At 43.1% G+C, this 25,259-nt stretch overlaps 2 protein-coding genes across 2 annotated transcripts; both read left to right on the plus strand.

Annotated features, from left to right (window-relative positions):
- Positions 1–5,654: 5,654 nt before the first annotated feature.
- Positions 5,655–10,108, plus strand: LOC306971123 (class I histocompatibility antigen, F10 alpha chain-like; the record flags this gene model as incomplete). Its single annotated transcript, XM_079567279.1, has 4 exons — positions 5,655–5,764; positions 7,115–7,381; positions 9,323–9,598; positions 9,795–10,108. Exons 1-4 carry the CDS (start codon positions 5,698–5,700, stop codon positions 10,106–10,108), a joined length of 924 nt encoding a protein of 307 aa, XP_079423405.1. The 5' UTR covers positions 5,655–5,697.
- Positions 10,109–12,580: 2,472 nt separating this feature from the next.
- On the plus strand, positions 12,581–21,018 carry LOC306971212 (class I histocompatibility antigen, F10 alpha chain-like; the record flags this gene model as incomplete). Its single annotated transcript, XM_079567400.1, has 8 exons — positions 12,581–12,638; positions 14,290–14,565; positions 15,499–15,792; positions 19,206–19,472; positions 19,627–19,902; positions 20,185–20,478; positions 20,676–20,797; positions 20,941–21,018. The coding sequence occupies 7 exons, from the start codon at positions 12,581–12,583 to the stop codon at positions 20,792–20,794; spliced, it is 1,584 nt and encodes a 527-aa protein (XP_079423526.1). The 3' UTR covers positions 20,795–20,797; positions 20,941–21,018.
- Between the last annotated feature and the right edge of the window lie 4,241 nt (positions 21,019–25,259).

Below are 25,259 nucleotides of genomic sequence, written 5' to 3' on the forward strand. Positions count from 1 at the left end.
GACTTTATGAAGTGTCTCTTTTTGGTTTGGCTGTTGTTGCCACAGTTGGAATCATCTTGAACAAAAGATTTCATACAAATAAAGTCACAGAAAAGGTAAGAACAAACATGATCTCATATCTCTTATCTCATTCTTCTGTTTCATGGAAGGGTTGCAAAATGTTATGAAATAAAACACGCACTGCTTATTTGTGTTGTTGTTGTTGTTGTTGTGTGTGCAATTCATAATGTAGCGTTTGGAAATTGAACCTGCATTAAAAAGCACTACATTTGAAAACCCTGTAACAATGTGATAGAGTCGTCTTGTATCGAAAATGTAAAGATAATAATGCCTTATCAATTCTAACGCAAACAACAGCCAGTGTGAGCACACAAAATGTAACAAACAGTCAGGAAGTGTCAGAGAACATGAAGCTATTATTGTTGAGAGTGTAAATAGCATTTATTTGTTTAACCTCTTAACTCCCGCCTGAACCGAGAGATCTTTTTCCTCACGTCACCAGATTTTTTTTCCATCATTTTTTTGTTGGGTATTCAACTCATTTTTGTAACTTTTTTGGTCATTTTTATAAATTTTTTGTCAATTTTTTGTCACATTTTTTGTCATTTTTTTGTCAAATTTTTATCACATTTTTGTCACATTTTTATCATTTTTCCGTAATTTTTTTGTCTTTTTTTGTCATTTTTTTGTCATTTTCTTGTCAAATTTTTTATCACATTTTTGTCACATTTTTGTCATTTTTTCGTCACATTTTTGTCAATTTCTTGTGACATTTTTGTGACATTTTCATCATTGTTTTCGTCTCAGTTTTGTCGCTATTCTCACACCTTTTTCCCCAGAAGTTTTTGGATTGGGGTAAAGCCAAACTGGAAAAAATGTGCTCGGTTCAGGTGGGAGTTAAGGGATTAAAGAAAGTTTTTAAAAAAACTAGATGGAAGATGAAAATGCAGATACCCTGGTCTGTGGATAATATCTCTGCAATATCAGGCTCTTTAAGTAAAACGTAGACAAACTTTAACAGGTTAAATGTTTTTTTTCTCCTCCATCTATGAGTTTCTACTTCTTACTCACTAAGTTTCCAGTTTGTGCAACAGTTAAAAAAAGAAAACCTTTCGTCATATTTTGATTCTGTTTTTCTTGTTCTTGGATGAAACTGAACAAACATGACTTGAACCTGGGCTTTACCGTTACACAAAATGTTACAAGAGATTTGGTTTTGTCGATATAAATGTTGGTGTTTGGTGCAAAGTTTACATCGTGTTGAAGCATTTCTTGTGTTTCTTCAGCTCTGAATGAAAGTAGAAAGTTGTCAGTTTGATCCACAGCTGTCACCAAAGCAAACTGTGTCCTCGGGCAAGACACTTTACCGCCTCGTCCGTGAATAAATGAGCGTGACGTTCAAATCATTGTCTCCTATTATTGTTATTGATCGATGTCGCTTCATAGTAAAATAGAGTCATGTCGTCACTGGCTTTTTGTTCAGAATGATGGAGACACAGTTTGTCCTCGAGTCTCCAATAAAACAATCTTTCAAACCCAGATCAAAGTTTGTATCGGCTGCTGTTGAGGTGTTTGAGAAGGAGGCGGGACATGGGCTGTTTGGGGCTAAAGCGACATCAAAAAAAGAGACACCTCCCTGTATCAAGTGACCGGACATAAATCTAAGTTACCTATGTAACTATAGTTCTACGAAATGTTTGCGCCCCCCTTAGGCTGCGCTATTGCATATCTCTCGGAAGTGCCAGCTTCCCGCCCTGAGAGGATCAGAACTGACCGCTCCAATCATACTTGGGGTCCACTCACCCCAAAAGGGGGACTTTCCCTTCAATCGTCTCCTTTGAACTCAGCCATCGAAGAGAGGTCGTGCCTGCTGAGCCCGCACACATTTCGTAGAACTATAGTTACATAGGTAACTTAGATTTCTACTTCAATTGTGTGCTTGCCCTTAAGCAACGCGCAGCCGTGGCCAACCAATGTACTCCCAGCAGGTATGGTCTCGCATGATTGGAGCAGGCCCGTGGCAACTCTATGCATCCCAGGGAGTGGCCCAGTGCTCCCTAGGTTGCAGGGGCTGACGGGCAGGGTGAGGGGCAGCCAATAGCCGTTAACAACGCCTTAGCACTTCACCCCGGAAAAAGACAATCAGGGAACGCCTGCACGAGCCGCCTCTCCCAAGAGCCCCTGAGGCACTAAACCGACCATGCAGGAAAAACAGGAGCTTGGAAGCGCCTCTCCCAAGAGCGCTCAGAGCACCCAGAAGGCCAAACCAACCCAGGTCATTCCCTCCTGTTGTGGATTTTTTTGCTTAATAAAACTTAAGAGATGTTTGTCTAGTCAAGATGTGAAGTTTATTACACAATGCATTGCGGAGAGGGTTACACATAACGCAAGTTCATGGTAAGCTCTGCCCGTGTCAGCTTTGGCATCACCTTATATAGGTGAGCACCAAAGACAGAGCAGCAGGACAGGGGTCATACAGTAGGGCACACAGCAAATGGAAGCACAGAAACTCATAGACATGGTAATACAGTTGGAGATGTCAATGCAGACAACCAAAAGGTGCTTAGCATGGTAATGCATCATGGTGGCGTTTGGAGGCAGAAGGAGATCTTTGTGATGTTAGGGAGATGGGCCATTTGGGGCCTATTGTCTAAAGGTGCGAGGTCCTCGTTTGGAGCACAAGAAGAAACCGGTCTTTCTACCTGGTTTAGTCAGAGGCCCAGCAGGAGACCCAGCAACAGGACGTCAGTGTGGTTACCAGCTTAACTGACTAAACTTGTCACAACACTCCCGAACCACCATAGGGTTGGGGGGGGGGGATTCATGACCGTCCACCACCCAAAACTGCGTGAGCAACTGAACCTGTAGCAACGTCCTGCAGATATGACTGCACAAACGTTGAAGAGGCCGACCAAGAGGCTGCCATGCAGACCTCCTCAATCGAAGCGCCAGGGAGCAGTGCCGTAGAAGCTGTGTAACCCCACGTGTGGAGTGTGCTCTGACCACTGCTGGCAGAGGGAGTCCTTGTGCCTTATATGCAGCGCGGATGGCAAGGCATATCCAGTGGGCTAATCTTTGGGAGGACAGTGGGGCACCCTTGTTCCTGACCCCAAAGTACTCCTCCAGTACTGTCTGAAGGTCCCAGGTCGGAACCGACCGGCGCACGGGCGGTCTAAGCCTACGAACGCCCTGAAGAAAACGCTTCACCAAGGGGTGACTACGAGCAGTGTGGACTCTGAACCCCATGTGCCCGGTAACGATGGCTGCCGCAAAAATCCCTAGGGTTGCGGCAGCCATCGTCCAGCAGACCCTGGAGAAAACTCAGTGCATCCTGTATAGAACAGGATGTAGGGTCCAGGTCCCTCTCTGAGCACCAATCAGAGAAAAGACGCCAACGGACCCTGTAAGCCCTGGTCGTAGATGGGGCCCGAGCACCCTGAATTGTGGCAACAACTGCAGAGGGGAGGCCAAGGTTTAGCAACTTTCTCCGTTCAGCCTCCAGACCATCAGTCTACGCCCCAGTACCGGACGCGACAGGAGGGCCCCCCCAGCCTGAGTCAGAGCGTCCGGTCGGGGCCACGGATCCCCTTGTGCCATTGATACCACGTCGGGGTACCACCTGGCACTCGGACTGTCTGGGGCTATGAGCAGGATGAATGTGCCCTCTGTCCTCACTCTGTGAAGAAGAAGTGCAATGAGGCGCAGGGGCGGAAACATGTAAAGCAGGCCGGGCGGCCATGGTCGATGGGCCATGGCATCCACGCCGAGAGGAGGCCCGTCTGTTGACCTGAGCGAGAACCAGAGTGGGCACTGTGCGTTCTCTGCATTGGCGAAAAGGTCGGCCACTGGTCTGCCGAACCGGAGCCACACCTCCACCGCGACCTCCGGTGCCAGGCCCCATTCGTCCCGTAGGGCGCCCCCTCTGGACATCCTGTCCGCGCCGACATTGCGAGATCCGGGAATGTGGCGCGCTTTCAGAGAGGCCAGGCGGATGCTCGCCCAGTTGAGCACCTCCGCTGCCAGCCTGTGGAGAGCGGGGGACCTGGTCCCCCCCTGCCTGTTCAGGTAGGCCACCACTGTGGTGTTGTCCGACCGAACTAACACGTGGCGACCCTGCAGATGGGTGGCAAAGTGTAGGAGGACTTTCTGCACTGCCTCCATCTCTAGGAGGTTGATGTGTCTCGGAGACGGGGGCCAAACACCGCTCGCCGTGAGATGGCCTGTGAACACCTATGTGTAATGGAGCACGTAACCCATTTGGACCCCCCGATGGCGGGGATCCGGGTCCAACCAGAATTCTACGTCAGACCTTGCGGCGGGGAACAACTGCGCCAGTGTCAAGTCCCTCACACGGCGGGACTTGAGGCGTGGAAACCAGCGTTGAAGGCCTCTCATGTGCAGCAGAGCAGACCCAGTTGAACTACCGGGTGGGCTGATGCCATCATGCCGAGCAGGGAGCGGATTCGCCGTGGTACAATCCGTGGACCATCCGTGGACCATCCAACACCTGTAGTTCCAGATCCAGAATCACTGACTTCACTTCAATCACTGCATCACTTTCCAGGGAGAGGGAGGCCCTCATGCCCTTGGACTCCAAGCGCAAACCCAGATTGACCAATTCGAGCCGCAGCTGAAGTGATGAGGCCCAGGAGACGATCCATGGGGTAACGCTCCCGCGGCTGCATCTCCTCGGAGAAGAGTGCGTCTTCATCAAACAAGCGCTGCTCATCATATTCATCGCCAGCTGCCCAGTCCCTTCTCGGGACAGGCGGAGGTGGCGGGCTCCGCTCCCGTTCCCACACCGGGGCGGCTGGAGCCGGGGAATCCCCACTCGAAGTATACGATTCCTGATCGGATAACTCTTGGGAGGCAGGAGCCAAAAAGGCGCGGCGACGCTCGCGCTCCTCCTTTTTGGCTCCTGCGGCACAGGAACCGTCTTCTGCAGAGTGGCGCCGGCCCAGGCAGAGGAAGCAGCTAGCATGCTGATCCCCCGCGAGGCCGTGCAGGACCCGCAAACCCGCTGCATGACGCCGGTGGGCAAAGGGTGGTCGAGCAAAGGAGTGCGGTGAGTCATCTTCGTTCTATTAGAATCCAATTCAGAGTAAAGCTGAGAGAAAAAGGAGACGATTGAAGGGAGAGTCTCCCTTTTATAGGGGTCAGGGGTGAGTGGACCCCAAGTATGAGTGGAGCGGTCAGTTCTTTGATCCTCTCAGGGCGAGAAGCTGGCGCTTCCGAGAGATATGCAATAGCGAAGCCTAAGGGCAAGCACACAATTGAAGTAGAACTTCAGACTTTATTGTGTGAAGCCAAAGCAAAGGAGTCACTGAATCACAAGAAGCTTTGAACATGACGCTACGAAGAGAAAGAGCGTGGAGTCTGTGTAAACATCATTAACCCTGAGGCTAACCACTCTGCCACAGTGACACAGAGAGGACGCTCCTATAGAATTCATGTCAAAATCAGAAAGTCTCAGTAACTGCGCTGTGATGTTTTTGTAAAGAACTATTTCTCCACTGATACAACCCCGCGTGAGTCTGTTCTGCCTGGAGACGTGATCTGATTGTTTCGAAAATGAAAAGAGGCGGGACTCTCAAACTGAGAGTGCAACTGTATGTTTTGTATAAAGTGCGTCGCGGCTGAAACAGCCTCCAAACATTTTGACACCAGAGTTTTGTCTTTACGGAGACTTTTGCAGCGATGTTCACCGTGAAGATTTGCTTTGTGCTCATTCTCTCGGGGACACTCATGAATGGAGCCACATCAAGTGAGAACATTTGGACTTTTCATTTGTTACAGGCTAAAGCCAGTGGTGTAGTCTACGTGATACTCAGGTATAGCCCTATATGCCGTATAACACTAGAAGACCTGCAGAATTACCGTAGGCCTATAACCGCTACAAAGTGGGAAAAGATACGTATCACTCATTTGCGCAGTGTTATTTGTGCGTTTTCTGTCCGTTTGGAGACCAGCACAAACTCCACCACAAACTATTTCCTCTCCTGAAAACGAGAGATCACAGGCTCATCCCTCTCTCTCTCTTTTTCTCTGTCTCTACCGACAGAACGACTGTTCCCTCTCAGCTGTGCTCGTGCGCAATTGCGCACAGCTCCGGTGAACATGAGCACAAAATAAAACCCGGCCTGAGAATAGCTCATAATGACAGAGGCTTATTAACCGTCCTCACGGCGCTGGAGGAGTCGCGCACGTCTCATAGACACTTTCCCTGTTCATCCCCGCTCTGGGAGTCCACAATGCCGAACGCTTCTCTCCCTCTCCTGCAGCCGCGCGTGAGAGCGGCTTTGGGCAAAGGCAGTGACAGGTGCAGGCGGGAAACAATCTGTATTACAAAGCGCTGAAGTCCACGGGAAAGACCGCGTAGACTGTTGGAAGTGTGCGTTTTACTCTCAGACACTGAAGCTGTCCCGACAGAGACTGAAAAGTGGATGTGCCCCGCCCACAGCGAGCCACGCGCGCTCCTGTCCATAAAAAAATGTTCTAAAAGAGTCGTTTTCCAGAAGCAGCGCGCATGGGTTTGTGTGTGGGGGAGTTTGCAGGCGCGAGAGCCCGGTGCTTGACCGGTGGAGGGGTTGGTGAAAGCAGGCTGGGCTTTATTCATTGAAGTTTTCATTTTGGCTTCAGTCCCACAGCCTTATAGTCAAGCTACAGCCTTTGAATTTCTAGAACATTCCTATAGGTCTATTGCTTGTTATTTCAATAACATTTATATTCACAGTTTGGTTTATAATCTATTTAATTCTCTGATACATTTAATATTAGTAATAGTATGTGACGGGCTATTTTTTTCAGCGCATATAATTGGCTATCCCCCACGCCTGCTAAAAAATACAGTATACCTACTAGAAAATTGAAGACTACACCACTGGCTAAAGCATAAGCATAAGCATTTTACTTCACATTATTCAGGTTTTGTAACATGTTGTATTTGCTCATAAAACATTTATGTATTTACTTTATGGCATAAGGCACTTTCACTGTTAACTAGAATGATTTATAAATAACATAATCAGGCATTTGTTTAATGATTTGTTTTGTTGAATTTAACGTATTGAGTGATAATTGGCATTAAGAAATGAAATAAACCTGTTGTTCACAGTGATTCACACTTTGATGGATTTCCAAACATCTTCAACTCAAGTCCCAAACTTCCCAGAGTTTGTTTATGTTGGAGTGGTGAATGGACTCACAGTTTATCACTACGACAGTAAAACCAGGAGAGCGGTGCCCAAACAGGAGTGGATGAACAGACTGACAGAGGAGGATCCAGAGTTCTGGGAGAAGAACACTCAGCATGATATTGGTTCAGAGCAGGTGAATAAAGGCAACACTGAGATTGCCAGACTGAGATTCAACAAAACTGAAGGTTTGTCTGATATTTACTTTGATTGATGTAACGTTCTTCGACTATGTCTCCGAGCTGGCCTGGTGTCGCCTCGGGGTCCCCCCAGAACAGCTGGAGGAGGTGTGTGTGGATCGGGAAGTTTGGGCATCTCTGCTGAGACTGCTGCCCCCGCGACCCGGCCCCGGATAAAGCGGAAGAAAATGGATGGATGGATGTAACGTTCTTACTGGAAATTAACTCATTAATTAAAAAACTATCATCATATCAACAAAAACACATAGATCTACAGTGCCTCTCGTGAGTATTCATACACCTTGAACTTTTGCACATTTTGTCATGTTTACAACCCTAAACATAAAGATTTTATTTTGATTTTTTTACTGAACGTTCACACACAAGTAACAGACAACTGTGAAGTGAAAGCAAAATGATACATGATTCTGTTATTTTTCAAAAAATAGAAAAGTGGGGCGTGCATAAGTATTCATACAGCATTTTCTGAGTGCATTAAATTGCCTTTTTAACATTCCTAATGACTCCAGAATGTTCACACCTTGGCCTAACCATTAAATAGAGGTCACCTGTGTGTAATCTACTCTCAGTATAATTACAGCTGTTCTTTTAGGCCCTCAGAGCTGTGGTCGGAGTGTGTTGGTCACTAAACAACATCATGAAGGTCAAGGAGCACCAGAGAGGTCAGGGATAAAGCTGTGGAGAAGTTTAAAGCAGCCTTAAGTTATTCAAAGATTTCCCAAGATTTAAACATGTCCCGGAGCAACTGTTCAATCCATCATTTGGAAATGGAAAGAGTAAAGCACCACTGCCAACTTACCAAGGCGTGGTCGTTCACCTAAACTAAAAGACCGAACAAAGAGAGCACTGGTAAGAAATGCAACCAAGTGCCCCAAGATAACTCTGGAGGAGCTGTGAAGTCCTGCCGCTGAGCTGGGGGAATCTGTACATGGGACAACTATAAGTCGTATCTACACAAATCTGGCCTTCATGGACGAGTGGAAGAAGAAAGCCATTATTGAAAGGAGGCCATAAGAAATCCTGTTTGAAGTTTGCTAGAAGTCATATGGAGGACACAGCTCCATGTGGAAGAAGGAGCTTTGGTCAGATGAGACAAAAATTGAACTTTTTGGCCCAAATGCAAAACGTTATGTATGGAGCAAACCTAACACTGCTCATGGTCCTGAGTGCACCATCCCCAGTGTCAAATATACGGGGGGGGGCATCATGCTGTGGGGCTGCTTTTCCTCAGCGGGGACTGGGGAGATTGTAAGAATAGTTATGAAGACGGATGGAGCCAAATACAGGGACATTTTGGAGGAAAACCTGCTGGAGTCAGAAAGAGAACTGAGGCTGGGGCGGAGATTCACCTTCACCAGGACAATAACCCTAAATACAAAGATAAATCTACAATGGAATGGTTCAATAAAAACATATTAATGTGTTAGAATGGCCCAGTCAAAGTCCTGACCAAAATCCTATTGAAAATCTGTGGAATAATCTGAAAACTGCTGTTCACAAACGTTCTCCTTCTAATGTGACAGAGCTTGAGTTGTTTTGTAAAGAGGAATGGGCTAAAATGTCAGTCTCTACATGTGCAAATCTTGTAGAGTCAAACCCCAAAAGACTTGCTGCTGTTATTGCAGCACAAGGGGGTCCCACAAAGTATTCATTCATCTGTATGAATACTTATGCACGCCCCACTTTTCGGTTTTCTATTTTTTGAAAAATAACAGAATCATGTATCATTTTGCTTTCATTTCACAGTTGTCGGTTACTTGTGTGTGAACGTTCAGTAAAAAAATCAAAATAAAATCTTTATGTTTAGGGTTGTAAACATGACAAAATGTGCAAAAGTTCAAGGTGTATGAATACTTACGAGAGGCACTGTATATTTGTTTAATAACTTTCAAAACAAGTGCAGTTCTAATTCTGATGTTTCTGTGTCAGGACTCCATATTTGGCAGAGGATGGGTGGTTGTGAATGGGACGATGAGACCGATGAGATCAGAGGATATTATCAATTCGCCTTTGATGGAGAAGACTTCATTTCGTTGGACTGGGCGACACAGACGTGGGTCGCTGCTAAATCAGAGGCCTTTGTCACTAAACTGAAATGGGAGAAGAGTGGAGTAGCTGCTCGAGTGAAACATGAGCAGATCCATCGCTGTGGAGAATATCTGAAGAAGTACGTGAGACTTGGAGAGAAAACTCTGAAGAGGAAAGGTAAGATTTTTGTTTTATTGTAGTTTATATTTTATTACATATTACATGTAAAAAATGGGGGGGGAATGTGTGGCTTCACGGAGAACGTCACTTTCCTCATTGTCATTTGTAATCATACATTCATATAAAAACTTACAGGTATGTGCCTAAAATACTGTAACACTGAGTGCTTATGTGCTATATTTTGTGTGCTCAGAGCTCCCTCTAGTGTCGCTCCTGCAGAAGTCCTCCTCGTCCCCGGTCACCTGCCTCGCCACAGGCTTCTACCCCGACAGAGCCATGCTGTTCTGGGCTAAAGACGGAGAGAAGCTGGAGGAGGACGTGGGAGAGATCCTGCCCAACCACGACGGGACCTTCCAGAGCAGCGTGTCCCTGGACCTGTCCTCTGTCCCGACTGAAGACTGGGGCAGGTACAGCTGTGTGTTCCAGCTGTCCGGAGTCAAAGACGACCTCATCACCAAACTGGACCCCGGACTGATCCGCTCCAACGGTGAGACGGGACTGACTTAGTTTGATACAAATTTTGTAGGAGAAATGAACTGTTCTGAGGTGGATCCCATATGGTTCTGCTTTTGAAAGGAAGCAAGTGCCTAATCAGGCTAATAATAATAATAATAATAATAATAGTTTTGTTTCACAGAGAAAAAGCTGAACTCCTCCATCATCATCGTGGCTGTTCTGTCGGCTCTGGGTTTGGTCGTTGCTGCTGCTGTTGGAATCGTCTTGTACAGAAGATTCCACAACAATAACGTCTTATAAAAGGTCAGAAAACAGTGATGTAGTAACAGAGAGGTGCTGTCAGCTCATATAGAGGAAGAGCAAAGAGGAGACGTATGGATGTAGTGAAAGAGGAAAAAAGAAAATATAAAGTGAAAAATATAGTTAATTGTATCTTTTGTTTTCACAGATTTGTTGATCTGGACGAAGCAGCTCTTCTGTTTTACTCCTTTTACTGAGCAGATTCTATCAGGGGATACTTGTGGCAAAACTGCGCCTGAAGCCAACTTGTTTTATTGATCTAAACATGGATTACTATATAATAATCTTTATAAATGGGATTTTATAAAGATAAACCTGCTTTTGTAACAAAATGGCCTTTCCCGTTGTTCAGGGCCCCAGACAATTTGGTGACAATGCGAGATTGGGCTTTGACCCTAATCTTGGACAAACATATTCCTGGTTTGCCCATGCCCAATATTCAGATATTCAACTTAACATTACTGCACATAAGGGGTGTAGGAGGACCAGGGAGGACTCGTTTGATCAATCAGTTGAACCATTGTTTAATGATTGTAATGACCAGACGACGCTTGGACCTTTCCACTGTACATTTATTTCCAAAAGGCTGCATATACATTTGCAAATTCTACTGTACAGAAAACATCCAAAATGTCCATAGTTATAGATACAATATTACCACAAAGCTGCCCTGGCGTTTCCAAACAGAGGTTCAGCACTAGAAAAGCTCTGCAGCCGATTCAATATGATCATCTTAAATACTTGATCAACTAATACCTTTTAATGTAATGTCAGTAGGATTCTTTGTTTTTAAGTATATATTTTTTCTCCATACCCATCTGTACAGTACAACATTCAGCATTTACAGTAGTTAAACAAGGCACAAGAAGAAGAAGAGTGGAGTGAAGCCGAGGGCCATGCGTACAGCGGGAAAAAGCACGGGGCCAACTTCAGTGACAGAGAGAGAGGGACCGGCGGTTAAAGTCGAGACTGGGGTGGATCGTTCGGAGGGAGGGGGGCCTGGCTGTGATTGGATCTTTTAGACATAAAGTGATTTATTTTGGAGTGTGCATGTTCTCAGAAGAGTTTCTGGTGTTGCCTTGTGCTTACCCACACTACCATGTCCCAGGACTCCAGATAATTTACTCAGGTTCAGGGTCTTATCCTATTGTGGATGTTTTGTGTAGATGGGGAAACACCAGGGCACCACCTTAACGTGGTGGAGGGGTTTGAGCACCTGAATGATCCTGGGAGCTCTGTTGTCGGGGGCTTCGTGCCCCTGGTCAGGTCTCCCATGGCAAACAGGTGCTAGGTGACGGGTCAGACAAAGAGCGGTTCAGAAGCTCCTTATGAGAGACCAACAGGCTCGGTTAGAATCGTGAAGCCGTCCTTCTGTGGACCCACCATCTGCAGGAGGAGCCATAGGGGCTGGTGCAATGTGATTTGGGCAACTCCAACAGCTGCCCCCATGACCCGGCAATCGGAAAGTGGAAGAAAATGGATTAATGGATGGAAAAGGCTGCAAAACCTGCTGAATTATTATTTTTTTTTTTTTTGACAAACCTTTAACCGCATGACTCTAAAGCAGTGGTTCTCAACCTGGGGGTCGGGACCCCCAAGGGGGTTTACTTTAGCCATTTGTTTTTTTCTTTGTGTTTTAAGAATTATGTAGACTAATGTGCCTATTTCTCACGGTGTGACCAGGTCAGGGGGTCGCGGCTCCAAAAGGTTGAGAACCACTGTTCTAAAGTGACGTGGACATCCTGATGGGAGGATGCTCTTATTGGTCGACGGAGTGTTGCCAAAAACTGCAGCTGAAGACACAAACACATGGTCTCATATTGTTAAACTTGTGCACAGTTTTCACAATATGTGACCGAACTGGTTTTAGCCGTAAGACCTGGCAACTAAGTGTGTGACATTCTGTTTCTGACTTTGTGTAATCACATGTTTGATTTACTGCGTTCAGTCGTCACAGGCTGCACCTGTTTGTTTATCAGTTTACTTGAACTTACTCTCACTCAAAGAAGTTCCGCCTGACAAGCTTCCTCCTTTTGATACAACGCAAACACGCCTGAGCTGGTTCTACCTGGATACTAGCAACACCAGTTTTACAGTAAATTCTGATTTGTTAAGAAGGAAAGAGGAGGGAAACGGGGGCAAGACTTTAGACTTCAGTCAAAATCTGCCAACACTTCACAGACTTTACTTTATCTCCACAGAGGTTTTGCAGTTTTGTCCATCATGAAGGTTTGCACTGTGGTCGTTCTCATGGGGATTTTCATGAACGGAGCGACAGCAAGTGAGTACATTTGGATTTTTGACTGGGGTGATCAATTCTTTTATTTAGTAAACTACAAACACATGACTTTCTTCGTGGATGAGATTTAAAGTAAAGCAACACCAAAACATTTTGCTTTGAGTCTGACGGACAAACTGAATTTAAGTTTTACCTAAAGTGTTAATGCCTATAATGGATTGTGATTCTTGTTCAAAAGCAGAATTGCAATCAGATAGTAAATAGAAACAGTTGTTCTTTCACACTTTAATGTAACAATTATACCATCATACCCTCCCAGCACAAACACACCCACACAGTAGTCCTGCGATAACAAAAACATGGACACAATGTAAATCATAAAAAACCAAGCCTTCAAGTAACTGAAAACGTGACATTCTTGATGCAAACTCAAAGTTCACTCTAATTCGGCTTCTGCTTCTGCTGGAGAGTGGAGACTTAATGCTGGTTCACATGAGCAATTTGCACAAAGTATGTTGTTTTGATGGTAATTTCAATATGGGGAGGTTGCCGTTTAATTTAAGAGCACATCAGAATAGTTGGTCCTAAACGGGTTTTAAGAGAACAGTATGGGATCAAAAAGTGATCAAAAACTGGTGCCAAATACTGTATACTCTTTTCTTTACATACCAAGTTTTTATGCTGCTGGATCCTGAGGCAGCACTAAAGAAAGTTACTCAGTTGCTCCAGGTCTGTGGTCAGAAACACTTCAGCTGGAAGCGTAACCTATTGTGCATGTTTACAGAGGTAGGGGAAACCAGAGCACCCAGACTAAACAAATACAGGAATTTAAAAAGAGTCCAGTATTTGTATTGTTGCATCTGAGACATGCACTTTTTGTTGCTCACAGTGACCCACACTCTGAGGGAATTCTGGACGTCTTCCTGTCAAGTCCCAAACTTCCCAGAGTTCGTCTCTGTGGGAGTGTTGAACGAGCACATGATATATTACTTTGACAGCCTAACCAGGAGAACAGTGTTTAAGCAGGAGTGGATGAACAGGCTGATGGAAGAAGAGCCAGACGTCCAGGACTGGAGAACACACAGAGATGCTATTCGAGAGCAGATGGAAAAAAGCAACATTGAAGATTTTAAACTGAAGCTCAACCAAACTGAAGGTCTGTCTGAATCCTTCTGTATAGATTTGCTGTATCTGTACACACAAGAAAAGCTGGTTAGAGGAAATGCTGCATCTAAGCAAAAATAGAATCAAGTACATTTCTAAACAAGATGTATTTACTTGGATTTCAGTTAAAGGGATTCAGTAGTTCAGGATTTTTGACATAGGGCCTCATTTCCTAGTTATCCGGAGTGTTGATTTATTGAGATGTATATATTTTTTTAATTCATGCAGTCCTTATATTTGCAGAGCTTAGTGGTGCTAGGCTAGTGCTAGGCTAGTGCATGTCTATGGTAACTAGTAGCCTGCATTAAAAACAGTCTGACCCAAGCACAGTGCACCTGAGGCAAATCACTTCTAACACCAGACCACTGATATGAATGTCTGTGTTGACTGAATAATTTTTGAAATAGAACCATTGTGCCTTTAAAAGAACTTATAGCCAATTTCAGTTTCCTGGTTGCAAGCTACGCAGCGGCGGAGTGATCTGCGAACAGTAAGATGTAAACTAAATGGCTGTAACTCTGTGTGTCAGGACTTCATATGAACCAGGTGATGACCGGCTGTGAATGGGACGATGAGACCGATGAGATCAGAGGATTTTATCAGATGGCGTTTGATGCAGAAGACTTCCTGTGGTTCGACTGGGACACACTGACATTCGTCGCTGCTAAATCACAGGCCTTTGCCGTTAAGTTGCAGTGGCAGAGGAGAGGCATACCTGTTTATGTGAAGAACGAAGTGACCCACCTTTGTGCAGATTATCTGAAGAAGTTTGTGCGATTTGGTGAGAAAGCTGTAAAGAGGAAAGGTAAGATGAGGTAAGCTTTTGCACTTGAAATGATCAAAATGTGGAAAAAGGAAAGATTACAAATTAAAATATTTTACATAACGCAGTTTAAGTGTTTAATAGCTCTCAATGCATCAATAAAAATGCTATGGTCTATGATACTGCTTTACTTTGTAACTTCACATTTCAAGTGGATAGCGTGGTGTGATCAGATGAGGGGAAATAAGGAAACAAAGAAACAATTAGAATGGATTCATCTGTCAGTTTTTACAATTAATCTTTAGGCTGCAAAATGCGGCTAAAAACGTACACACTTTCAACCAGTGTTTCAACGGTGTTTAAAAGAATGGCGTTAGGCAGCAATGTTATTGTCACGTTACAATTTGACTGAATGAAGCACCGCGGTATAGCTACATTCCCTGGTAATGAATTACTTTTATTATAGAGTAATTCAGTTACTAGCTTTGTTATGTTTTGGAACAAGTAGTGAGAAACTACAACAATATCATTTTTTAAAATAATGTTCCCAACACTGCTTTTAACCACATGACTCGTGGACATCTTGATGGGAGGATGCTCTTATTGGTCTACGGAGTGTTGCCAAAAGCTGCAGCTGAAGACATAAACACATGGTCTCATATTGTTAAACTTGTGCACAGTTTTCACAATATGTGACTGAACTGGTTTTAGCCGTATGACCTGGCAACTCTAAGTGACATTCTGCTTTCTGACTGTACACTCGTCTTAAATTTGTCTCATATCTGGAGACACAGACAAGCGTACTCATGTTCAGAATATCCTGTATAAAAATTGTTCTTCACACATTTCATGTATGTGAGGAATCCAGTCTTCTCATTACATTGATCCTACAACTCTTCACACGTTCACATCTCCTGCCCTGTAACATTCCTTCAGTTTGATCAATGGTCTGTGACATGAATGTGCTGTGCTCAGAGCTCCCTCTAGTGTGGTTCCTGCAGAAGTCCTCCTCGTCCCCGGTCACCTGCCTCGCCACAGGCTTCTACCCCGACAGAGCCATGCTGTTCTGGGCTAAAGACGGAGAGGAGCTGGAGGAGGACGTGGGAGAGATCCTGCCCAACCACGACGGGACCTTCCAGAGCAGCGTGTCCCTGGACCTGTCCTCTTTCCCGACTGAAGACTGGGGCAGGTACAGCTGTGTGTTCCAGCTGTCCGGAGTCAAAGACGACCTCATCACCAAACTGGACCCCGGACTGATCCGCTCCAACGGTGAGACGGGACTGACTTACAGAACACAGAATGTGTTTGGGTCCTGTAACTTTTACTGACAAAATCTACACTGCAAAAAGTAAATATCCAGCATTGGCTTAAATGACTTGAATTGAGGAAATGTTTCTTGTTTTGAGCGGTTTTCACTCATTTAGACACTTTTCCTGATCGGACCAAGTTTACTTTGCTTCTTTGAGGACATTTCAGTTCTAGGGTAAATCTCGCTTGAAATAAGAAAGTAAAATTGCCAATGAGACAAGACCAATTTTCTTACCCCATTGGCAAAGAAAATGACCTGAAATAAGGACGAAATGTATCGAAACAAGTCAGAAACATCTCAGAACAAGTGAAATAATCTAGGACAAATGCCTAACAACTTCTTAACTAGTCAAAACAACAAAAATTTTGATTATTATGCTCAAATTGAGATGTTTATACTAGTCTAGTTAATTACTTTTTGCAGTGTACACCTCAAACATCTAAATTGTTCTTATTTTGTGATCAACAACAATAGACAAACTTTATTGATCCAAAATCAAATGTTAAGTCATTTTAGAGACTGAAAGAGCTCATGAACATGACGTCTGAACAGGGCCAATAACAGAGTGTTGTCATTTCCAAACATCTAAAGATTAAACTGATTGATATGGTTATTTGTTTCAAAGTTTGGCCTTAAATAGATTTATAGGAAGCTACGTTTTGTCACTTCACTCTTTGTCACTAAATGTTATTCTTATGTTTTGATTTTTGCAGAGAAGAAGCTCACGCCCGTCATCGTCGCTGTGTCGGTCTCTTTAGTCGTTGCTGCAGTCGTCGTCGTCGTCGCTGGAGTCGTTTTGTACCGAAAATGTAAAAATAATAATAACGTCTTGTAAAATGTAATAGGATCAGTCAGGAAGTAGACAGAGAATATGAAGCCATTATTCCTGCGTGTGTGAATAGCATTTTTTCTAAAAATGTGGACAGAAGATGAAAAATGATTAAAATACGCAGATGATCTGGCGCTCACTGGTCTCCTGCCTCCAAACAACCCTCAGTTTGAGCTTCTGAACTCTAGGGGGCGATACAGAGTTCCTAAAAAGGCTGTTCTGTAATATTTTTGGGGTTTTATTTTTCTACGTTTCTTTTTCCTATGTGTTTTTCTACTGGGCATGTTTGTATTGTCCTCGCCTTGTGTTTTTATGTATCGGTGAGTCAAAGATGAACTTCTACCTCGATAGACAATCAAAATCTAATCTCATCTAAAGCAGGTGCCCTGGTCTGTGGAGGATATTTCGGCAATATTTGTATCTTGACGTAAAACTTTCACAAATTTTAACAGGTCATGTTTTTTTCCTCCTCCATCTATGAGCTTCTACTTCTTACGTCGAGTCACTAAATCACGATATTTGGTTTTGTCGACGTAAACGTTGGTGTTTGGTGCAAAGTTTACATCGTGTTGAAGCATTTATTGTGTTTCTTCAGCTCTGAATGAAAGTGGAAAGTTGTCAGTTTGATCCACAGCTGTCACCAAAGCAAACTGTGTCCTCGGGCGAGACACTTTCCCGCCTCGTCCGTGAATAAATGAGCGTGACGTTCAAATCATTGTCTCCTGTTATTATTATCGATCGATGTCGCTTCATAGTAAAAAAGAGTCACGTCGTCATCGGCTTTTTGTTCAGAATGATGGAGACACAGTTTGTCCTCGAGTCTCCAATAAAACGATCTTTCAAACCCAGATCAAAGTTTGTATCGGCTGCTGTTGAGGTGTTTGAGAAGGAGGCGGGACATGGGGCTGTTTGGGGCTTAAATCGACATCAAAACAAGAGACACCTCCCTGTATCAAGTGACCGGGACATAACTTCAGACTTTACTGTGTGAAGCCAAAGCGAAGGAGTCGCCGAATCACAAGAAGCTTCAAACGTGACGCTACGAAGAGAAAGAGCGTGGAGTCTGTGTGAGCATCATTAACCCTGAGGCTAACCACTCTGCCACAGTGACACAGAGAGGACGCTCACACTCCCACCACACGCTCTTTATAAAGCAGTCAGCTGGAATTAGAGCTTCTCACGTTCATCAGTGTCACTAAAGCACAAGGTCAGGAGAAGCTGAAGGAGAAGAGAAAATCACAGACGCGACACAAACGAGGAACTGATGGAGTTTGGGACGAAAGAGCGACGGCTTTATTTAAAACCTTTAGCGTCACAGGCCTGTCCTCATGTGTTGTAATGTGTAATGTTCAAAAGGCAACAAAAAGGGACAAAAACACAGTGAAAACATGACGTAAAAGCGCCGAAAAGCAAGGGGGGAAAAGGTGATGGAGAAACCGACAGAAACAAAACAAAAATGCATCAAAAACGTGACAACAACGCAGCAAAAATGCACTTTTGTGGTTCTTAGCTTTCAAATGAGCCCTTGCTCTGGCCTGTAGGCCGTAAACTCAGCTTTCAGATGATGCGCTCTGTTAAAGTGCGGGTGAGAGGTTTCATTTTGTTGACATTTAAGGTCGTAACATGTAAACTCTCAGTCATCCAGGACAGAGGTTCCCAAAGTGGGTCGAGACAGAAGATGAATCTGACACAATGTTTGTTTTTACATTTCTGACATTTAAGTTGATTAAAAACAGCATATTTTTGACTTTGTCTCCATTGATTTAAATGGTAAATTGTAACTTCAGTCAATTCAGTGACATAATTAAAGAGATTATTGCAGATTTAATAATAATAATAATAATAATAATAATAATAATAATAATAATAATAATAATAATAATAATAATAATAATAATAATAATAATAATAATAATAATAATAATAATAATAATAATAATAATAATAAAAGAAGCTTGACAAACTATTTCTCCACTGACACAAACCCCGCGTGAGTCGGTTCTGCCTGGAGACGCGATCTGATTGGTTCAAAAAAGAAAAGGGGCGGGACTCTCAAACTGAAAGTGCAACTGTCTGTCTTGTATAAAGTGCGTCGCGTCTGAAACAGCCTCCAAACATTTCGAGGCCAGAGTTTTGTCAGGTCTTTACGGAGACTTTTGCAGCGATGTTCACCGTGAACATTTGCTTTGTGCTCATTCTCTCGGGGACACTCATGAATGGAGCCACATCAAGTGAGAACATTTGGACTTTTCATTTGTTACAGGCTAAAGCGGAAGTGGAGCTAATGTTTACAAAAAGGAAAGTAACATTAAATGTTGTATTGTTGTCAGTTCATTTAACTTCACGTTATTCAGGTTTGTATCATGTTGTATTTGCTCATAAAACATTTATGTATTTACTTTATGGCATAAGGCACTTTCACTGTTAACTAGAATGATTTATAAATAACATAATCAGGCATTTGTTTAATGATTTGTTGTGTTAATTTAACGTATTGAACGATAATTGTCATAAAGAAAAACTAAATAAACCTGTTGTTCACAGTGATTCACACTTTGATGGGTTTCTTCACGTCTTCAACTCAAGTCCCAAACTTCCCAGAGTTTGTTTTTGTTGAAGTGGTGAATGGACTCACAGTTTATCACTACGACAGTAAAACCAGGAGAGCGGAGCCCAAACAGGAGTGGATGAACAGACTGACAGAGGAGGATCCAGAGTACTGGGAGAAAAACACTCAGGATGATATTGGTGAAGAGCAGGTGAATAAAGGCAACACTGAGATTGTCAGACTGAGACTCAACAAAACTGAAGGTTTGTCTGATATTTACTTTGATTGATCTAAAGTTCTTACTGGAAATATACATTAACAAAAAACAATCATCATATCAACAAAAACACATAGATCTATATTTGTTTAATAACTTTCAAAACAAGTGCAGTTCTAATTCTGATGCTTCTGTGTCAGGACTCCATATTTGGCAGGCCATGGCTGGTTGTGAATGGGACGATGAGACCGATGAGATCAGAGGATATAATCAATACGCCTTTGATGGAGAAGACTTCATTTCGTTGGACTGGGCGACACAGACGTGGGTCGCTGCTAAATCAGAGGCCTTTGTCACTAAACTGAGGTGGGAGAAGAGTGGAGAAGCTGCTCGAGCTAAACATGAGCTGATCCATCGCTGTGGAGAGAATCTGAAGAAGTACGTGAGACTTGGAGAGAAAACTCTGAAGAGGAAAGGTAAGACAGTTGTGTAAAGTTGTTTAAAGTTGCTTATTTATTTTCTACCCATTTAAATGAAAAAAATGAAAGAAAATAAAATAGAACCAAAAATGGTGCTTCAAGTTTGGCTTCACTGTTTCTTCATTATCGTGATCAATTTTACAATCTCACAAAAACAAATCTATCTACAACACTGTCACATTGGTTGATTTGATATTGTATTGACTTTTTCAGTATTTATTTCAAAAGATCTGACTTTAAAGTTTTCAGTAACGTCCTGTCCATGTGTCCTGTGCTCAGAGCTCCCTCTAGTGTGGTTCCTGCAGAAGTCCTCCTCGTCCCCGGTCACCTGCCTCGCCACAGGCTTCTACCCCGACAGAGCCATGCTGTTCTGGGCTAAAGACGGAGAGGAGCTGCTGGAGGACGTGGGAGAGATCCTGCCCAACCACGACGGGACCTTCCAGAGCAGCGTGTCCCTGGACCTGTCCTCTGTCCCGACTGAAGACTGGGGCAGGTACAGCTGTGTGTTCCAGCTGTCCGGAGTCAAAGACGACCTCATCACCAAACTGGACCCCGGACTGATCCGCTCCAACGGTGAGACGGGACTGACCTCTGTCTGTGTTAGATTCTGAAGTCGGAGGAGCAGGTGATGGGACGCACGACAAGTAAATCTGATTAGTTTGATACAAATATGTGGGAGAAGTGGATTACTGTGGATCCCAGACTCTTCTGCTTTTGAAAGGAACAGAGTTAATGATCAGGCTAATAATAATAATAGTTTTGTTTCACAGAGAAAAAGCTGAACTCCTCCATCATCATCGTGGCTGTTCTGTCGGCTCTGGGTTTGGTCGTTGCTGCTGCTGTTGGAATCGTCTTGTACAGAAGATTTCACAACAATAACGTCTTATAAAAGGTCAGAAAACAGTGATGTAGTAACAGAGAGGTGCTGTCAGCTCATATAGAGGAAGAGCAAAGAGGAGACGTATGGATGTAGTGAAAGAGGAAATAAGAAAATATAAAGTCAAAATGTAGTAATTGTTTCTTTTGTTTTCACAGATTTGTTGTTCTGGATGAAGCAGCTCTTCTGTTTTACTCCTTTTACTGAGCAGATTCTATCGGGGGATAATTGTGGCGTTTGTTTTATTGATCTTGACATGGATTACTGTGTAATAATCTTTATGAATGGCATTTTATGAAGATGAACCAGCTTTTTTATCGAGTGATTTGTAACAAAATGGCCTTTACTTTTGTGGTCGATTGTCATAGTTTTATTTCCCGTTGTTCAGGCCACAGACAATTTGGTGACGATGCAAGATTGGGCTTTGACCCTAATCTTGGACAAAGACAAACATAGGCCTGGTTTGCCTATGCCCAATACTCACAGATATTCAACTTAACATTACTGCACATGAGGCTCATTTGAACTCACCCAAAACCTCAGCTTCTGTCCTTTCCAGAGTCGTGGGAAGATATTTTAGTTAGGGTGTGCTGAGGGACAAAATGTACCCCCCAAATACTTTTTCTGTGCATAAATCCTATTTATTAACCTCTTAACTCCCAGTTCTCCAGTTCAGCTTTACCCAAATCCTGTAGGCCAGTGTAACACCTCATTTGAAAGCTAAGATCTACAAAACTAAAGTGATCTTTTTCCTCACATCATCAGATTTTTTTCATCACTTTTGTTGTTGGGCAGTCATCTCATTTTTGTCAAATTTTCGTGACTTTTTTGTCACTTTTTGTCAAATTATTCGCATTTTTTTGTCAAATTCTTATCACTTTTTCGTCCTTTTTTTTCCGCAATTTTTCGTCAAATTTTTCTTACTTTTTTGTAAATTTTTTGTCACTTTTTGTAAATTTTTTGTCACTTTTTCGTCAATGTTTTCTCACTTTTTTCACATTTCCATCCTTGTTTTCGTCTCAATTTTGTTGCTATTTTCACACCTTTTTTCCAGAAGCTTTTGGATATGGGTAAAGCTGGAGAAAATGTGCTCGGTTCAGGTGGGAGTTAAGGGGTTAATATTGCCTGCAGTTCACAAACTATCCACCAGGGGGTGCTGCAGCGCCCTCAGCACCCTGGGTTCCCACGGCCTTGGTCCTTTCCGTTCCAAAGTTATGAGCAAAAGTTGTAGATTCAGGAGACGTGGACCTTTAAGTGCAGTTTTTCATCCTCTCCATCAACAGTCGCCCTTGTTGGCCGCCTGCTTTGCCTATGCCCAGGGCCCTGCTGTTGTGTAAATAGTTTGGTTTGAAAATGTTGAAGATTTTATTGTTCGTACCATTTTTTCCTTGATCTTGTTTGGAAAATGTCAAATGCAGAAGCTGTAACAGATTATTGACTGTTTTGTTTTTCCGTGAGGTTGTGTCTTATTTATTGATCAAAATGTCAGTGACACAAACAGTAACAACAGCAACAATAACAGCAGCTTTGTGGGATGTGAATCTTTCGGGACTTTTCTGAGAAAATAAAGGTTGAATAAACAAATAAATTGTGTTTTATTTTGAAACTGCATCCCATTACAGATAAAAGGATCCACCAGAATCTCTATAAAGTTTAAGTTGATCGTGGAAAGAACTAAGAGACTCAGTTTGATCAGTTGAACCATTGTTTAATGATTGTTCCTGGACTCGACTGCAGGAACATCAACACTTCCATTTCCCAGCAATGACCAGACGACGCTTGGACCTTTCCACTGTACATTCATTTCCAAAAGGCTGCAGATGCATTTGCAAATTCTACTGTACAGAAAACATCCAAAATGTCCATAGTTATAGATACAATAAACCACAAAGCTGCCCTGGCGTTTCCAAACAGAGGTTCAGCACTAGAAAAGCTCTGCAGCCAATTCAATATGATCATCTGAAATACTTTTAACTTTAGACTTTATGAAGTGTCTCTTTTTGGTTTGGCTGTTGTTGCCACAGTTGGAATCATCTTGAACAAAAGATTTCATACAAATAAAGTCACAGAAAAGGTAAGAACAAACATGATATCATATCTCTTATCTCATTCTTCTGTTTCATGGAAGGGTTGCAAAATCTTATCAAATAAAACACGCACTGCTTATTTGTGTTGTTGTTGTTGTGTGTGCAATTCCAAATGTAGCGTTTGGAAATTGAACCTGCATTAAAAAGCGCTACATTTGAAAACCCTGTAACAATATGATAGAGTCGTCTTGTATCGAAAATGTAAAGATAATAATGCCTTATCAATTCTAACACAAACAACAGCCAGTGTGAGCAGACAAAATGTAACAAACAGTCAGGAAGTGGCAGAGAACATGAAGCTATTATTGTTGAGAGTGTAAATAGCATTTATTTGTTTAACCTCTTAACTCCCGCCTGAACCGAGAGATCTTTTTCCTCACGTCACCAGATTTTTTTTCCATCATTTTTTTGTTGGGTATTCAACTCATTTTTGTAACTTTTTTGTAATTTTTTTGTAATTTTTAAAAAAAAAAATTGTAATTTTCTTGTTAAATTTTTATCACATTTTTGTCACTTTTTTGTCATTTTTTTTGTCATTTTTTCGTCATTTTTTTTGTCATTTTCTTGTCAATTTTTTATCAAATCTTTGTCACATTTTTGTCATTTTTTTTGTCACATTTTGTCAATTTTTTGTCATTTTTTCGTCACATTTTTGTCAATTTCTTGTGACATTTTTGTGACATTTTCATCATTGTTTTCGTCTCAGTTTTGTCGCTATTCTCACACCTTTTTTCCCAGGAGCTTTTGGATTGGGGTAAAGCCAAACTGGAGAAAATGTGCTCGGCTCAGGTGGGAGTTAAAGGATTAAAGAAAGTTAAAAAAAAAAAAAAAAAATGAAAATGCAGATACCCTGGTCTGTGGATAATATCTCTGCAATATCAGGCTCTTTAAGTAAAACTTAGACAAACTTTAACAGGTTAAATGTTTTTTTTCTCCTCCATCTATGAGCTTCTACTTCTTACTCACTAAGTTTCCAGTTTGTGCAACAGTTAAAAAAAGAAAACCTTTCGTCATATTTTGATTCTGTTTTTCTTGTTCTTGGATGAAACTGAAGAAACATGACTTGAACCTGGGCTTTCCCGTTACACAAAATGTTACAAGAGATTTGGTTTTGTCGATATAAATGTTGGTGTTTGGTGCAAAGTTTACATCGTGTTGAAGCATTTATTGTGTTTCTTCAGCTCTGAATGAAAGTAGAAAGTTGTCAGTTTGATCCACAGCTGTCACCAAAGCAAACTGTGTCCTCGGGCAAGACACTTTCCCGCCTCGTCCGTGAATAAATGAGCGTGAAGTTAAAATCATTGTCTCCTGTTATTATTATTGATCGATGTCGCTTCATAGTAAAATAGAGTCATGTCGTTATTGGCTTTTTGTTCAGAATGATGGAGACACAGTTTGTCCTCGAGTCTCCAATAGAATTATCTTTAAACCCAGATCAAAGTTTGTATCGGCTGCTGTTGAGGTGTTTGAGAAGGAGGCGGGACATGGGCTGTTTGGGGCTAAAGCGACATCAAAATAAGAGACACCTCCCTGTGTCAAGTGACCGGACATAAATCTAAGTTACCTATGTAACTATAGTTCTACGAAACGCCCCCCTTAGGCTGCGCTATTGCATATCTCTCGGAAGTGCCAGCTTCCCGCCCTGAGAGGATCAGAACTGACCGCTCCAATCATACTTGGGGTCCACTCACCCCAAAAGGGGGACTTTCCCTTCAATCGTCTCCTTTGAACTCAGCCATCGAAGAGAGGTCGTGCCTGCTGAGCCCGCACACATTTCGTAGAACTATAGTTACATAGGTAACTTAGATTTCTACTTCAATTGTGTGCTTGCCCTTAAGCAACGCGCAGCCGTGGCCAACCAAAGTACTCCCAGCAGGTATGGTCTCGCATGATTGGAGCAGGCCCGTGGCAACTCTATGCATCCAAGGGAGTGGCCCAGCCCTCCCTAGGTAACAGGGGCTGACAGGCAGGGTGAGGGGCAGCCAATAGCCGTTAACAACGCCTTAGCGCCTCACCCCGGAAAAAGACAATCAGGGAACGCCTGCACGAGCTGCCTCTCCCAAGAGTGCCTGAGGCACTGAACCGACCATGCAGGAAAAACAGGAGCTTGGAAGCGCCTCTCCCAAGAGCGCTCAGAGCACCCAGAAGGCCAAACCAACCCAGGTCATTCCCTCCTGTTGTGGATTTTCTTGCTTAAAAAAGCTTAAGAGATGTTTGTCTAGTCAAGATGTGAAGTTTATTACACAATGCATTGCGGAGAGGGTTACACATAACGCAAGTTCATGGTAAGCTCTGCCCGTGTCAGCTTTGGCATCACCTTATATAGGTGAGCACCAAAGACAGAGCAGCAGGACAGGGGTCATACAGTAGGGCACACAGCAAAGGGAAGC

This window comes from Gobius niger (assembly GCF_951799975.1).
Source record: "Gobius niger genome assembly, chromosome: 1".
Classification (NCBI taxonomy): Eukaryota; Metazoa; Chordata; class Actinopteri; order Gobiiformes; family Gobiidae; genus Gobius; species Gobius niger.